At 38.5% G+C, this 18,719-nt stretch overlaps 1 protein-coding gene across 1 annotated transcript in view; it reads right to left on the bottom strand.

Moving 5' to 3' along the window:
- Positions 1-18,719, bottom strand: part of LOC124260719 (ATP-binding cassette sub-family A member 2-like) — a 105,758-nt gene that overhangs the window by 58,956 nt on the left and 28,083 nt on the right. Inside the window, 1 exon segment of the mRNA XM_046695007.1 lies at positions 2,295-2,406. Coding sequence (XP_046550963.1) covers positions 2,295-2,406 — 112 coding nt within the window.

Raw genomic sequence — 18,719 nt, 5'->3', positions numbered from 1 at the left:
CTATTCATGACCTCACTATAGTGATAAGTATCGTTTCATGACCTCACTATTGTGATAAGTATCGTGATTTCATGACCTCACTATTGTGATAAGTATCGTTTCATGACCTCACTATAGTGATAAGTATCATATCATGACCTCACTATAGTGATAAGTATCATTTCATGACCTCACTATAGTGATAAGTATCGTTTCATGACCTCACTATAGTGATGAAGTATCATATCACAACCTCACTATTGTGATAAGTATCGTTCATGACCTCACTATAGTGATAAGTATCGTTCATGACCTCACTATTATGATGATAAGTATCGTTCATGACCTCACTATAGTGATAAGTATCGTTTCATGACCTCACTATAGTGATAAGTATCGTTTCATGACCTCACTATAGTGATAAGTATCGTTTCATGACCTCACTATAGTGATAAGTATCGTTTCATGACCTCACTATAGTGATAAGTATCGTTTCATGACCTCACTATAGTGATAAGTATCATATCACAACCTCACTATTGTGATAAGTATCGTTTCATGACCTCACTATAGTGATAAGTATCGTTTCATGACCTCACTATAGTGATAAGTATCGTTTCATGACCTCACTATAGTGATAAGTATCGTTTCATGACCTCACTATAGTGATAAGTATCGTTTCATGACCTCACTATAGTGATAAGTATCGTTTCATGACCTCACTATAGTGATAAGTATCGTTTCATGACCTCACTATAGTGATAAGTATCGTTTCATGACCTCACTATAGTGATAAGTATCGTTTCATGACCTCACTATAGTGATAAGTATCGTTTCATGACCTCACTATAGTGATAAGTATCGTTTCATGACCTCACTATAGTGATAAGTATCGTTTCATGACCTCACTATAGTGATAAGTATCGTTTCATGACCTCACTATAGTGATAAGTATCGTTTCATGACCTCACTATAGTGATAAGTATCGTAGTATCATATCATGACCTCACTATTATGATAAGTATCGCTTCATGACCTCACTATTATGATAAGAAGTATCGTTTCATGACCTCACTATAGTGATAAGTATCATATCACAACCTCACTATTATGATAAGTATCGTTTCATGACCTCACTATAGTGATAAGTATCATATCACAACCTCACTATTATGATAAGTATCGTTTCATGACCTCACTATAGTGATAAGTATCATTCACAACCTCACTATTGTGATAAGTATCGTTCATGACCTCACTATTAGTGATAAGTATCATTTCATGACCTCACTATAGTGATAAGTATCATATCATGACCTCACTATTAGTGATAAGTATCATATCATGACCTCACTATAGTGATAAGTATCATATCATGACCTCACTATAGTGATAAGTATCATTTCATGACCTCACTATAGTGATAAGTATCATATCATGACCTCACTATTGTGATAAGTATCATATCACAACCTCACTATTGTGATAAGTATCGTTTCATGACCTCACTATTGTGATAAGTATCATGCCACAACCTCACTATTGTGATAAGTATCATATCACAACCTCACTATTGTGATAAGTATCGTTTCATGACCTCACTATAGTGATAAGTATCATATCACAACCTCACTATTATGATAAGTATCGTTTCATGACCTCACTATAGTGATAAGTATCATATCATGACTTCACTAAAGTGATCAGTATCAAAATGTGACATGGCTACAATGATAAATATCACATCGAGACATCACTACGGTGATAAATATCATATCATGACCTCATAAAAGTGATATGTATCAAACAGTGACCGTGACATAGCTATAATAGAGGACTGACTGACAGAGATTGGTTTTACGCCGCTTTTAGCAATATTCCAGCAACATCACGGCAGGGGACACCAGAAATGGGCTTCACACATTGTACCCATGTGGGGACTCGAACCCGGGTCTTCGGCGTGACGAGCCAACGCTTTAACCACTAGGCTACCCCACCGCCCCTTCTATAACAGGACTGTCTATCTATATCTATATCTGGACTCACACTAGAGATAAGTATGGTATTTTGACCTCATGTTATCAACCAGTGTTGTATAGAGACCTCCCTATAGGAATAAATATTGCATCATAACATCCTTAAGGGTTAAGTGCCACATCACGACCTCACTGTTATGATATGCCTAAATGTATCGGGGACACTGTTACATGATACATACAACATGACCTCATGGTAATCATATGCAATCATATTCATATCTTGACTATGAGTTAAGCCCTAGTCTTGTTGAAATAACTTGCAACGGAGATTCTCACCTGGAACTGGGGAAGTCCAAGAATCCATGTTCATCTGTATGTCCGTTCTCGCAAAACATCTGCATTATGGAGACCAGGCCGGATGACGGGAGAGGCATCGTGCGGAAGTGAGCTGAAATATACAGGAGTTGATGATGCACATGTCACTTTAATACAGACAGATTCAAGCATTAAAGGCCTACCAATGTGGAGTGTACTACATCTGGGCCTAGATTTTCGAAGCTCTCTTAACGCTAAGTTAGTCATAAGTTAATGTTAATGTATGACTATCCTAACGCTAAGAGTGCTTCGAAAATCTAGGCCCTGGAGGTTATACTCAAGCTGGAGGGAGTGTATGAATTGGTCTCCAGCAACCCATGCTTGTTGTAAGAGGCGACTAACAGGATCAGGTGGTCAGGCCCGCTGACATGGTTGACACATGTCATCGTATCCCTATTGAGTAGATTAGTGCTCATGCTGTTGATCACCAGATTATTTTTACACTGCTTTTAGCAATATTCCAGCAATATCACCTCAGAGGACACCAGAAATGGGCTTCACACACTGTACCCATGTGGGGAATTGAACCTGGGTCTTCGGTGTGACGAGTGAGTGCTTTAACCACTAGGCTACCCCACCACCCCAACACAGACAGACCTACAAATACATTGGGTTTTTTATTTAACCATGTACAAACCACAGTTTGATGTTGATGGTAGTAATGTTATGATTATTTTCTTCAACAATTAACATGTTTATTTGCAATTCCATGTTTTCAAAGGCTTAGAATCTTCACCCTAACAACATGAGCTAAGTTTCACAAAATTCACATCAAAAGCGCAATGGAAAATATTTTTTTTCTTTTGTCAATATATTGATTAATCTGTCAAAATGTCACATCCCACATCTATCAATAGAACTTTTATGCAGCAAAAATAATTTTCTCATATACAATGTTAGCACTCAAATTGGACTGTCATTAGATTTGAGCAGCAGTTACCTACATAGCTTGACCTGGTCGATATGATATTCAATATGTTAACAAGAGTAATTTGTGTGAGGATGATGCAAATCAACACATGTCACAATAATAAATATGGAAAATGCATCTGTGTATGTAGCAGTCATTAAATTTGTTACACAAATAAAAAACACATTGTAAAAATGATAATGTACATTAATAAAGTGTCAAAATGTAATTTTGCTAAGCATATAACATTGAACTAGTTCCTTGCAGCTGTGTAGACCTGGGCACAGTCAGTGTATTGCAGTTACACATCAGAGACTGAAATGTCAATTATTTTAAAATAATTAATTATTAATCATAAATTAATTAAAAAACATTTATGGTTAATGTGAGTGAGTTTTTATGCAAGTTTAGCAATATTCCAGCAATATCATGATAGGGGACACCAGAAATGGGCTTCACACATTGTACCCATGTAGGGAATCGAACTCGGGTCTTCAGCGTGACGAGCGAACACTTTAACCACTAGGCTACCCCACTGCTCCCAAAATGTCATCTTGTTAACATGAAATCTCATCTTTATTATGGTAATTAAGAAATATCTCTTCGTATACATCTTTTATATACCGTATTTCCTCTAGTAACTGCTGGGGGAGGAGAGAGGAATCAGCGGACTAAAAAATAAGTGCCAGGCCTCTAATACGTGCCGGGTACTTGTTTCATAGATGTATTCTCCCTTGATCCCAAAATAGCTTTATTAAGGAATGGTCCCTTTAGTCATAACTTCCTGCGCTCCACATGGCATGGGTTGATGGATATTATGTAATCGTCGAAGCTGCAATCAGGGGTTTCCATGTATATAAACTTGTATGGGATCCGGTGCTAGGTCCCCAACAATTAATTACACCCAGTAAGCACAAGGCCTCTAATAAGCACCGGTCTGGAACTCCTTTAAAAACATAAGCACCCAGGCGCTCATTAGAGAAAATACGGTATATTGCAACACCTGCAGTGCAGATTGAAAGTGTCCCACCTCGGTTATTGACTAAATGTACTTCAAGCAAATGTTGAGAGAAGGTGAAGGTCATCCTGTCTCAGCGATCAACACCCCTGCTCATTGTTGATTTAAGCAGTCAATACACATCACTGTTATAAGTGTGTGGATCTATATGGCGGTGAATCACAAATAACCGGGCAATCAATATAATTACCACATCTTATTCCAATATAAATAACATCAATAACTGGAGGCTCTGTAGTATTTAGGAAACAGAAATATTTGAAACAGCTTGGATATCTGAAATATATTGCCAGATGTTCGTATCTCCTGATGTGTGGATATCGATAATTCTGTATCAACATGATCAGACTTGTGTGTGAGCACTGAATCCGATCTTATGTGCAATATTAGCAATATCCCCCAGGCATGATATAATAGAGTCTATCGATCAGTATTCAAAGTTAAACATGCAAGTCGAGTGGTCCTTGTTATAACCCTAAAAGTTAAAGATTTAGGGGTCTCTTGGTCAAAATACCACTGAAGATGTGGGTAGGGGCTGGGTTACTCCATCCCTACCCTTTTTCTTAAAGGTAATTCATTTGTCCCAAACTACCTATTTACATATATATGAAAATTAAAACCTACTAGTGTTTTACAGGTAGCTTGAGTTGTATGGTCCCAATGGAGCTGAGAATGAATCAAGTGAACATTGACCAACTGAAAAGGGTGTAAGAATGGTATTGTAGAATTACAAAATGTCGAGAAATGATATAACACAATACAAATACATCATGATTATTATTATTATTATAATTATTATTTTACAGTGGAACCCCACTTACCCACACTCCAGATATCAGTAACCTTGTTCATCCAGACCTCAGATAACCAGAAACCTTGTTTATTCAGAGTTCAGATATCCATAAACCTTGTTTATATTGACCTCAGATATCCATAAACCTTGTTTATCATGACCACAGATATCCAGAAACCTTGTTTATCCAGACCCCAGATAACCAGAAACCTTGTTTATCCAGACCTCAGATATACAGAAACCTTGTTTATCCAGATCTAAGATATCCAGAAACCTTGTTTATCCAGATCTAAGATATCAGTAACCTTGTTTATCCAGATCTAAGATATCAGTAACCTTGTTTATCCAGATCTCAGATATCCAGAAACCTTGTTTATCCAGATCTCAGATATCCAGAAACCTTGTTTATCCAGACCTCAGATATCCAGAAACCTTGTTTATCCAGATCTAAGATATCCAGAAACCTTGTTTATCCAGATCTAAGATATCAGTAACCTTGTTTATCCAGATCTAAGATATCAGTGACCTTGTTTATCCAGATCTAAGATATCAGTAACCTTGTTTATCCAGACCTCAGATATCCAGAAACCTTGTTTATCCAGACCTCAGATATCCAGAAACCTTGTTTATCCAGATCTAAGATATCAGTAACCTTGTTTATCCAGTCCCTATGTGTTTGCAATAACTGTAGTTATTCATTGCTAAACAATGTTCATTGCTTATCTCTACTTATATTTGTAATCTATGTTCTTAGTTTTTCTAACAATGTCATTTGATATTGTATACATTCATGGTTACATCTACATGATTACGGTGATTATTATGTTAATTACATGCATATGTAATGAATACCCATAGAGAAACTAAAACAACATTGGAATTATATTATTTGTGATAATAATGTTTACTGATACAATTTATTCTGACAATTGTATAAATATTTTGTGTGTTATAATATTGGGTAGTTTTTAACTGAATCACTGTTAGATTAAGCAAACAGGTGTGCACAGCTGAATGCTATTTCCAGGTGTTTTACAAGAATATGCACATGTACTATTAATTCTTGAATATATAACAAAACCAGCCAGGACAGGAAATACAATTTAAAATCCCATCTAGTGATGTTTAATCTCTAATTTAGAATCACATCTAGTGATGTTTCATCTCAAATTTCACATTTTAAGGAACAATGTCTTTAGGCCATGAGCCAGACAATTTTTCGGTACCAGTCCGAGGGTAGCACTAAGGTAATCCAAACTCTCAAACAGTGGTAGCATTAAGATTATTTGGGGCAAGGTTTGTTATCTCCTGTTCAGCCACTTGAATTTCCTGGAATGCAATTTTTTAATACACATAATACTCGAATGATCTTATACAATTTATACATTATATATCACTCTGGGGTTTTTTGGCCTCAGTAGAATTACCGCAAGGGGTAAGTCATGACAGCTTCAGATATCCAGATATTCATTCAACCAGACAAAATGTGAGAAAAAGCATGTGAGTTTCAACTGTATATATTACTCACTGACATTTCAAGGAGAAAATGAAGAAAGAAAAAAACATGTGAAATGTCAGCCTTGAAATGTCAACCTTGGGGATGAACTTTACTGAAAGCAGGTTATTTTTCAGATGATCAATTATTGTGACAACACGAACAATGGATGACACCATTCATATATTTCCCAACATGCACTGTGACATATGGTTTCTACTGACCAATCAACATTGTCAATTGCTAAAATGTGATTAATTTATTCACGATGATTGACATCTTTAGGAGAATAAAGGGCTGGGTCTGCTGTATTTTAGGGTTGTTAGAATTGAGAGTATTCAGTGAATCAAACCATATCCTTTCAAGAATTCAGTTCATTATTTGCCATCGCTTGAATTGAATATCAATGAATTTTTGAAGCAGTTTTACTGGAATTTAGGTGTTATTTATTGTAGGGAGATAAGAAAAATGGAATACATCCCCGCAAGGCAGAATAACAGACAACACTCATATATATTTAATTTGACAGTAACGTGGACACTGGTCATTATCGTGATAAAATAACACTGTCACCATGGCCGAAAACATGCCAAGAAATTAATTTTGCTACTGCATCACTGAATTTAATGAATAATGCATCAACTGCTGACTGTTACTGCATCTGTTAGCCAATATTTGTATTCGTTACCCAACATGTGATGTGTATCATATTCGCATCATAGTGGATTCATTGCAATCATGCTGTATCTCTAACATTTCAAACAGTAGTTTACATTTATTGTACCCATGAAGATCCGGGTTAGAATTGATCTTCAGTAAATCATGCTTGTCGTAAGAGGAGACTAACGGGATCGGCTGGTCAGGCTCTTTGACACGTCATCGTATCCCAATTCCATAGATTGATGCTCATGCTGTTGATCACTGGATTGTCTGGTCAAACGATTGTATAGCTGGAATATGGCTGAGTGCGGAGTCAAACTAAACTCACTCACTCACTTAATGTGATTGCTTCTATACATCCTAGCTATGGAATTTCTCTGCCTTAGATACATAGTGCCAGACCTCTCCATTGCTCAACTGTGAACAAATTAATGTAAATTCTCCATTAGAAGACGCGACCCAAATACTTGTTCCCACAAGACGCAGGGTAAAATGCTTGCTGTGATAGCTTCAATCAATTACAGGCCAATAGTCACACAGTAATCTAAGAATAACACAAATATTGAACTATCCTTATCTTTGTCTGGGTGAGAATTCGTCCCAAATGAACTGAAAACGATAGCCGACATAGATTCATCATCCCACACGCAAGATTAAAAAAGACACAGCATCCTTTAAAATGGATTCTAAAAATGATTTATGAATTAGTTCTTCTGTGATGTTATACAGCAGTTTTGTATTGTGATGTGTCTGATTTCAGAAAATCTGGGAAGTGTGGTAGGTATTGATCCGTTTAGGCCCAAGACAAGTAACAATTGTACTTCAAGGACAACCTTTCAGCTGCTAACAATTACCAGTGCATATTATCTGCCATGAATTAATATTGTATGTCAAGAGCGATTACCAGTGTCTTAAAACTGTGTCTGTATTCAGGGGTTCTCATGTTTCATAATACTGATTTCTGATAAACTCAGAGAAAAATGTTGGTTTCCTGCTCACAAGTTTTGGTTTTAACATTACGATTTTGTTTATTTGTTGTTTAAAGCTGCAATCAGCAATATTCCAGCCTTGGTGGCAGTCTGTAAATAATTGAGTCTGGGAGAGGCAATCCAGTGATCAACAGCATGAGCTTCAATCGACAGAATTGAGGTACGAATTATGAGCATTTGATGGATGATGTCATCTTGAATAATCTGCAACAATCCAGATGTGTTGTCATGACAACTAACAGCAACTCGCATCAGCAGAAAATATTGTTTCATGACAGTTACTCAAAATAACGGAACAGATGCTCCTTCTTTGTACTGATAATATGCTAAGATATTAAACAATAGTCATCCCTTTATATCATTCTTAAAAACACTACCTTTGTTAGATCATTGCCATAAATTAATTCTTCATGGCTGCAGTCAAACCAAAACTAAACCCCAGATATGCAACAGAAGTTCTCTTCAACATGTTCAATGTCTATCTAACATAATTAGTTGTATCCACAATAGTACCTTCAGCTTATGTTAAGATAATGACTTTAATACTATCACAGGGTTCATACAGCCAAGAGCCCATTAGATTCAAGGGCTTTTCAAGGACTTTTCATGGACATATGATGTGTTTTCAAGCACAACCTTTTCCCAAAGTATCACAGACAAGTTTCACTTTTGGTTTCGACATTGCCGCTTCCAGCATTAACAACAATCTATCAGAACCCAGCGCAAACGCCCGATTCACAGACAGAGCCCAGTTTCTTTTTTGATGATGTAAGGAACCAGGAAATAGATGCAATTTAATGAAAACAATCGATCAATCGTCAGTGGAACCACAACAAATATTTTAATGAAATTTCAAGCACTTTTCAAGGACATGTAAAAATTCCAGCACTTTTAAGTACTTTTGTGGTAAATTTTCAAATTCAAGTACTTTTTATTGAACATAGTTAAATTCAAGCACTTTTCAAATCTGTGCGAACCCTGTATCAAAAACTATTTATTATTTTTTAAAAGCACATTTTATTATTTTTAACAAGATGGTAGTGTAGCCATGTGGTTAAAGCGTCAGACTGTAAACACGGGATCAATTCCTAGCATGGGCCCATTTTCTGGTTTCCACTATCGTTAAAATACCACAAATATTGCTGAAAGCGGCGTAATACCAACTCACTCACTTACTATCTTCAACTGAAATCAATAAATGTACACGGGTATATAGAGACAAATGAATTATGCATCTCCACAGTTTATCTCGTGTTCTCAAGGTTGTCTTGTAGGGATGGTCCTTGGTAATCAGCGGGTCAAGCATGCAGCCCACATATTGTTAGGAGGACAATCCTGCCTGCTGAGCTGATTAGAGAGACATGTGAAAGGCATTAAGCTGAGTCATCAATCCTAGTAACGAACACATTAGCTAAAATGGGATGCTCATGTGTTTGTGTTTGCTTGTGTTTATGTATATAGAAATCGGGACTAATGGAAGTTTTAAAGTGTGGTAACCGACCAGTCTCACAAAAATATCTTCTGTTACAAGATTAACTGTGATTGGCATTTTTGGAAGAGTCACATAATGTTTTCCTGACAACCAGTCACAGACATGGGTAACATTCAATTTGAGAGGCACTCATGGCTTAGTGTTGCAAATGACTTTTAAATATGGTTTATTTCTATATGCATTTCTAATATTCTTGCTTATCAAAACAAAACAAAAGCAGAGAGAGAGAAAAAAGAAAGAAAGAGGGGAGGGAGAGATGGAAGGAGAGAGAGAATAAGAAAAAGAGAGGGAGAGAGAAAGAAAGCGGAGAGAGAGAAAGTGAGGGAGGGAGAAAGATATGGAAGGAGAGAGGGAAAGAGAAAGAGAGGGAAAGAAAAGAAAGAGGGGTAGGAAAGATGGAAGGAGAGGGAATAAGAGAAAGAGAGATAGGGAGAGAGAAAAGAAGACAGAGAAAGAGAGATATGGAAGGAGAGAATGAGAGAAAGAAAGATGGAAAGGGAAAGAGAGAGAAAACACCCTGTCCCTCTTCTTTTTGATCATTTCAGTAGATGATGTCACATATTTTCACACAGAGTAACAAGTAATATTATACTTATAGGTGTGCTGTCCAGCAAGTTTGTATTGATGCATATCATATCTAACAAATTGTAACCTGTGGATGACTATTTCACAACAAGCCTGCATGTGCTTTGATCGACAGAGACACTTGTGTACTATCATGCCCTATCTAACAAGGGTGTAACTTGTACATGGACTGGAGACTAGACACAGCATACCAGCAGCTGATTAGTCAAACAAGATCCCTATGTCAACCCTACAAGGATGTAGTCCAACTATTGGCAAACGAAATATTTTTTTAACATTTCCTGAAATTCGTGGAAATGTTTGCTTGATCCAAGACAAGATTATTACGTCATTACAGACTTCCATCATTATGTCATTCATGGACCCATCAAGTTCCAGGTTCGAATTGGTCTTCACCAACCCATGCTTGTCGTAAGAGGCGACTAATGGGATCGGGTGGTCAGACTCTCTGACTTGGTTGACACTGTCATCGTATCCCAGTTGTGTACATCAAAACTCATGCTGTTCATTGATATTTAAGTGCTTGACACTGAAAGTGTGGGTTCGAATCCTGGACGGGACAAGACCCAAGAAAAGTAGTAGAATCTGTACTTCTACACTGCTTTTAGCAATATTCCAGCAATATTCCAGCAATATTCCAGCAATATCATGGCAGGGGACACATGAAATTGGCTTCACACATTGTAGTTTGTACCTATGTGGGAAATCGAACCCGGGTCTTCAGCGTGATGAGCGAACACTTTAACCACTAGGCTACCCACCGACCCTGTACTTTACTGAGAAAGTGTAATCCCAAATATATCCTAGTTGAGCTTTGTTGAGATACCGGACAAGCCACAGGTTAACAAGACATTATGACTGCCAATAACCGCCACCAAGGCAATCAATACACACTATCGCCCTGATAGTATTACCCAACCACGTCTTGAGTCTCATATAATCCTGTTTGAGAGCTGAAACATGTTCTTTTAGCTTTGACAGAAACTTAATGTCATGATAATGTTGACATATCAACCATCGTGTGTACCTGCGCCAATAACCACCACTATCACGTTCGATAATGGATAAGCTGTTTTCCGCAGACTGGCATATCATGTAATGTGCATTAAGTTATTTTAAGGTCATCAAATAAAGAAATCTATTGTTGGGCTAATATCACTGGTTCATATATTGCCACATACCAAAGAAAGCAAGCATTAACGTTCGCTCAAGTCACATGCAACAGAGATTAAACTGGCCTTACGAATATATACGAGTTATTAAATTACAACATTATTTTGAGGTAAGATCAATTTTCCTCTATTTGTTTTTATGTATTTTCTTGGAATGGGCTTAGATCGATGGGCTTAGATCATGAAAATGAAGGTCGAAAAATAAACACACAGCATGACCTTTTGAAATGCCAGCATTCGTTTCAAGTTGAACATATAAAAGTTTTCCTGAAGTTTAAGCAACATAGATAAAGATGTTAAAACTGTCCAAGAAAAAGATATTTTCACTTTGAAAATAATGAGACACTCGTCAGATAAAATGTAATAGACAAGAATTCTTATTTTAGATTTTGGAAGCAGCTTGATCAGAATGTCAACAAATTGCTTAGAACATTGACAAGACCAAAGATAGAATTAAAAATACTGCTGCCTGTGTTTGTGCTGCTCATAACATTTGCTAGAAAATTGATCAAAGAAGATTTATGTTGTTGTTTAATGCCCAGCTACCCGTGAAGGTCCGGGTAAGATTGAGCCTTCAGTAACCCATGCTTGTCTTAAGAGGCGACTAACAGGATCAGGTGGTCAGGTTTGCTGATTTGGTTGACACATGTCATCATTTCCAAATTGCGCAGATCGATGCTCATGCTGTTGATCACTGGATTGTCTGGTCCATACTCGATTATTTACAGACCGTCGCCATATAGCTGGAATATTGCTGAGTGCGGTGTCAAACTAAACTCACTCACTCACTAATGCCCAGCTCAGCTGTATGAAAGCAAGCAAGCTGTGGTGATTATGCTGGTAATCAATACTGTAAGAACATATATGTCATTGAAAAACAACCAACCAATCCACCAAGCCTGTCCCCCAAATTCATTTACATTTTATAGACATCGAGTTGGGTTTTACACCGATTTTAGCAATATTCCAGCAATATCAGTGTGGGACACCAAAAATGGAATCACACTTAGTAGCATTGTGCATCCTGAGCAAAAACTCTGAAAGATATTTTTTTTTCCAAGAATTTTATAGACTCACTGAAGCCATGTTAGCTTAAAAAACAACCCTGAACATATCAAAAAGAGACAAATAATGTTCTTCATACTCCAAAATAATGATTAGATGTATTACAAAAACAAAACAAGGGCCATATTTACTTGGTATAATCTTCATCAACAAAACTGATAAACAAACTTACAACTACGGTATATAATTCATAATGTCTAGCCAAATCTAAGGCCACATCTCAAAATAATACTCCCCTTTGATTATAAATGATTCAGAAAAAATGGCCGCACCCAAAACAAGTCTGACAGTCCCTCAGCCACATTATCAACCTCAACCTCAACCTCAAACCTTCCGCCCAGTCCTTTCTGTAACGCAAAACTCCACATAAAGCAGGTCCATATTCAGAACCACATTGACCGCCTCCGTGGTGTAGTGGTTAGAGCATCCGCCCGGAGAGCGGAAGGTTCGCGGTTCGATCCCCGACTGCGTCATACCAAAAGACGTTAAAATATGGTACTTGTTGGTCCCTGTCTGGCGCTCGGCATTAATGGGTACAACAAGGACTGGTGGGCTCGGAGTCAGTATAATGTGTCTGAGTGGGGTATTCATGCTTCACTGCAGAATGGTTATCTCAGTGGGCTAGCACTATAAAACCAGCTTCAGTCTGGGCTAGTACAAGCAGCCGCACATACACATACACACGCATGCATGTCGTCATATGAGCGAAATATTCTGAAGCACGACGTTAAACCCAATTTCACCTCACCTCAGAAACACATTATTTTCCCTGCCTGCTCTAACTGACACAAAAGGCAAGAATTTACAGATGTCAATGTTTCAGAGTATTTTCTTACTCCTTTATCAGGTGAATAGATAAAAAAAGAAAGAATATACTCCGAAATGTCGTGTCCCTCAAAATAAAGAAGTTGACATCCATAAATTCTCACTTTTATATATAGCACTTCTAATGCCGTTCAAAGACTCGAACTGAAGCTAGTCTAAATTTCATGATACACAGTTTCAGAATCTCCAAGCTCACTGGGGCACCTTCTGAAGTCAAATGGAGGTATTTGTTTCTAACAATTTCTAGATTTGTTTGTCTAGGCTGCTGATGTCAGTCAGTGCTGTTTCTGTATAATACCACAAGTCAATACCAGCATGCCATTGTCACTGGGTTGGCAACATCTGCAACAAGGTCGATGTGAAGATAAATGCATAGGCGTATGGATCTCAAAGTTCAGGGAATTAACCCATATTGGCATCATTTAATCACAAATTTGACGTTTGAAATATGTAATTTCTTCGTACAAGCTGTTATTAGGATCAGGAGTCCAGGCCCTCAAGGTCCTGAAATAATATTGAGGAGATGTGGGCTGTAATGTTGGATTTAAGATTATTTCCTTGTTAAGCACATGTACGCACGTATAGAAATCAAATACCTTTGTGAGTGAGTGAGTGAGTGAGTGAATATAGTTTTACACCTCTTTTAGCAATATTCCAGCAATATCATGGCTGGGACACCAGAAAAGGGCTTCAAACATTGTACTCATGTGGGGAATCGAAACCCGGGTCTTCGGCGTGACGAGCAAACGCTTTCACCACTAGGCTACGCCATCGCCCCAGTTCACCTTTGTGCTATGACTGATTTGTGAAACAATCTGCCCTGAATGACTGTGTGTGATAAAACCATAACACCCCTGAAGATCTGGGTTAGAATTGGCCTAGTGATAAAGCTCGCTGACTTGGTTGACACATGGCATCGTATCCCAATTGCGTAGATTGATGCTCATGCTGTTGATCACTGGATTGTCTGGTCCAGACTGGATTATTTACAGACTGCTGCCATATACCTGGAATATTGCTGAGTGGCAGCAGAAAACTAAACTTACTCACTCATCAAACAAGTCAGAGGCTGCAGCAAATTCTCATATTGGAATTTAGTTTGTGCCCCGTTAAACAACGAATAAACTAACATACTGGATTGTCTGGTCCAGACTCGATTATTTACAGACCGCCGCCATATAGCTGGAATATTGCTGAGTGTGGCGTTAAACAACAAACCACAACACAGCAATACTGGAAGAGTGTTCCTCATGCAAGACTCGATTATTTACAGACCGCTGCCATATAGCTGGGATATTGCTGAGTGCTGGCGTAAAACAACAAACCACAACACAGCAATACTGGAAGAGTGTTCCTCATGCAAGACTCGATTATTTACAGACCGCTGCCATATAGCTGGAATATTGCTGAGTGCGGCGTAAAACAACAAACCACAACACAGCAATACTGGAAGAGTGTTCCTCATGCAAGACTCGATTATTTACAGACCACTGCCATATAGCTGGAATATTGCTGAGTGCGGCGTTAAAGAACAAACCACAACACAGCAATACTGGAAGAGTGTTCCTCATGCAAGACTCGATTATTTACAGACTGCTGCCATATAGCTGGAATATTGCTGAGTTCGGCGTTAAAACAACAAACCACAACACAGCAATACTGGAAGAGTGTTCCTCATGCAAGACTCGATTATTTACAGACTGCCACCATATAGCTGGAATATTGCTGAGTTCGGCGTTAAACAACAAACCACAACACAGCAATACTGGAAGAGTGTTCCTCATGGAAGACTCGATTATTTACAGACCGCTGCCATATAGCTGGAATATTGCTGAGTGCAGCGTTAAACAACAAACCACAACACAGCAATACTGGAAGAGTGTTCCTCATGCAAGACTCGATAATCAATATTTACAGACCGCCCCCATATAGTTGGAATATTGCTGAGTGTGGCGTTAAACAACAAACCACAACACAGCAATACTGGAAGAGTGTTCCTCATGCAATCAATCAGAGTGGTTTGCGAGGTCATGACGTTCGTCTCTATTTAGTGGGACACCAGAAAGGATCTTCACACATTGTACCCATGTGGGGAATCAAACCCAGGTCAGAGCGTGACGAGCAAACACTTTAACCACTAGGCTACCCTACCGCCCCCTTTCATCACAGGCCACAGACGCACTGCAAGGTAACTGAATGGGGCATAAAACAACATTCACACATTTCCAAGAATAGTCAACGTTAGTCCCATGAGCCATTTCAGGATCAATCAGGGAAGCCGCCATGACACAAGCACAATGCTAGGTCCTCCATATTGCATAATTCAATCCTGCCTTCGGCATGGCATTCATCTGTCTGAACCTACATTGTAAGCAAACACTGGAGCTCTAGACAGTGTTTATACATAGTTCATGATAAATGCCACAACTCAGGCCACAATTTCTATTTCCCATTTAGCTGCATGTGATTCTACATCACTTGCAGATCAATATCAATCAATTCTATGTCTGCAAAAGGTCACAATAATTCTGAAAAACAAGATTCAATTTACAAAAATCTCCATTAATAAAAACATGTTTGAAAACAATTCTTAGGTGTTTCCATTTGAATGCAAATATCATAGGTGAAATTTATTCAAAGAAAAGGTGTCAACAAGATTGATGATTCAGAAAAGTTTATGACATTAAAGGATTCTTGTAACTCCCAAATAACCTAAGCAGATAAAGGGAAGTGGACTGACTGACTGACTGACTGAGTATGGTTTTACGCCGCTTTTAGCAATATTCCAGCTACATCACGGTGGGGGAACACCAGAAATGGGCTTCACACATTGTACCCATGTGGGATTCGAACCCGGGTCTTCAGCGTGACGAGTCAACGCTTTAACCACTAGGCTACCCCACCGCCCCAAAAGGGAAGTGGAACATTGTAAAGGTCTTCAAAATATTGATCTACCAGGTTTCATTAAAATTTACTTATTAGTTTCTTTATTGAATTTAGATTTTGTTTAACTTAGATTCTAGACTATATATTTTCTTATTCTAATAAATAAAAGGCAGTGGGGCAGCCTAGTAGTTAGGAGTGTTCACTCGTCACACCAAAGGCCCAGGTTTGATTCCCTACATGGGTACAATGTGCAAAGCCCATTTCTTACGTCACCTTGTATTATGTCACCATGAATTACGTCACCATTGTACTAGCGTGAGTGAGTGAGTTTAGTTTTACGCAGCACTCAGCAATATTCCAGCTATATGGCGGCGGTCTGTAAACAATCGAGTCTGGACCAGACAATCCAGTGATCAACAGCATGGGCATCGATCTGCGCAATTGGGAACCGATGACATGTGACAACCAAGTCAGCGAGCCTGACCACCTGATCCCGTTAGTCGCCTCTTACGACAGCACAGTCGCCTTTTTGTGGCAAGCATGGGTTGCTGAAGAACTATTCTACCTCGGATCTTCACGGGTCCATTGTATTAGCAGTTTCTGAAGCATATTGATCTTGACTAAGTCTTGTAAGCTTCCTGAAAAGATGAGATTCATTTTTGTATTTTGTTTTGTTATTTGAGAAAATTTGAGAATAGATGGGTCTAAAAAGAAAAACTTGTTGCGTCGCTTCCACTTATCATTGTCAACAGTTGACCTTAAACACACAACAAAGCACTATCATCACGACCAGCTAACCTTTATGGTCAACCATCAAAGCACTATCAATACATTTGGGGCTGACCTGGACAGGTTGTCACACACCAGTACACTGTAATCTCAGCCATTCCAATATGGTCACCCATCAAGGTGAGGTGAGGTGAAATTGGGTTTAACGTCGTGCTTCAGAATATTTCGCTCAAATGACGATGTGCATGCGTGTGTATGTGTATGTGCGGATGCTTGTACTAGCCCAGACTGAAGCTGGTTTTATAGTGCTAGCCCACTGAGATACCATTCTGCAGTGAAGCATGAATACCCCACTCAGACACATTATACTCAGACAATCTCCAAACTGTGTCATACGGAATACCTCCGGCAAACAACAACGTCAATAAGAACATAATAGAGTCCCTGCATCAATACATCTATAAGTCTAAACGATTTGACAAATTATACTAACAATTATATGCAATCAATTAATGAAGTGGAGCTGCAAGCTCAATGTTTATAAGCACCTACAACGCACATATATGATTTAATTTGTCGGTTTTTGTATCCAGTTCTTGTGTATTTGTTTAAATGATATATGTACTGGTGAGGTATTGATCTAAGCAGAGTTCTGCTTGTTTACCAAACCAGATTCTCTAGGAATAAAAATATGTTTAAACCACATTATACTGACTCCGAGCCCACCAGTCCTTGTTGTACCCATTAATGCCGAGCACCAGACAGGGACCAACAAGTACCATATTTTAACTTCTTTTGGTACGACGCGGTCGGGGATCGAACCCGCGACCTTCCGCTCTCCGGGCAGATGCTCTAACCACACCACGGAGGCGGTCTGTCACCCATCAAAGTACTATCATCACAATGAACTAACCTTGAAAGGTTGTCACCCACCAGTGCACTATCATCACAATAAGTTAACCTTTCAAGGTTGTCACACTCACCAAAGCACTTATCAACACATATGGAGTTGACCTTGAACGGTTGTCACACACTAAAGCACTAACAACACATTTCGAGTTAATCTTTTAATGTTGTCACACACCAAAGCACTATCATTCAGCTGACATTACCAGATAGCCACACACAAAGCATTATCATCACTGCTGACCATGAAAGCTGACGACCAATGAGAGCGCTAGGATACAATACTATCCAGCTGTTTGTCTACACACATGCATAGTAGTCCTGGGCCCCTTTCAACAAAACAATCGTAGTGCTGGGTTGATCGTAACTCCCATACTTTAACATAGTCTACGTAGACTTACGACAGTGACATTAAAGGATGACTTTAAAGGATTCTTTTAACTCCCAAATAACCTAAGCAGATAAAGGGAAGTGGACTGACTGACTGACTGAGTATGGTTTTACACGCTTTTAGGCAATATTCCAGCTACATCACGGCGGGGGAACACCAGAAATGGGCTTCACACATTGTACCCATGTGGGGATTCGAACCCAGGTCTTCAGCATGACGAGTCAATGCTTTAACCACTAGGCTACCCCACCGCCCCAAAGGGAAGTGGAACATTGTAAAGGTCTTCAAAATATTGATCTACCAGGTTTCATTAAAATTTACTTATTAGTTTCTTTATTGAATTTAGATTTTGTTTAACTTAGATTCTAGACTATATATTTTCTTATTCTAATAAATAAAAGGCAGTGGGGCAGCCTAGTAGTAAGGAGTGTTCACTCGTCACACCAAAGGCCCAGGTTTGATTCCCTACA

The sequence above is a fragment of the Haliotis rubra genome, unplaced genomic scaffold, assembly GCF_003918875.1.
Source record: "Haliotis rubra isolate DU_JTF1 unplaced genomic scaffold, ASM391887v1 Scf771, whole genome shotgun sequence".
In the NCBI taxonomy this organism is placed as follows: domain Eukaryota; kingdom Metazoa; phylum Mollusca; class Gastropoda; order Lepetellida; family Haliotidae; genus Haliotis; species Haliotis rubra.
This window is presented reverse-complemented; position numbering and strand designations above follow the sequence as displayed.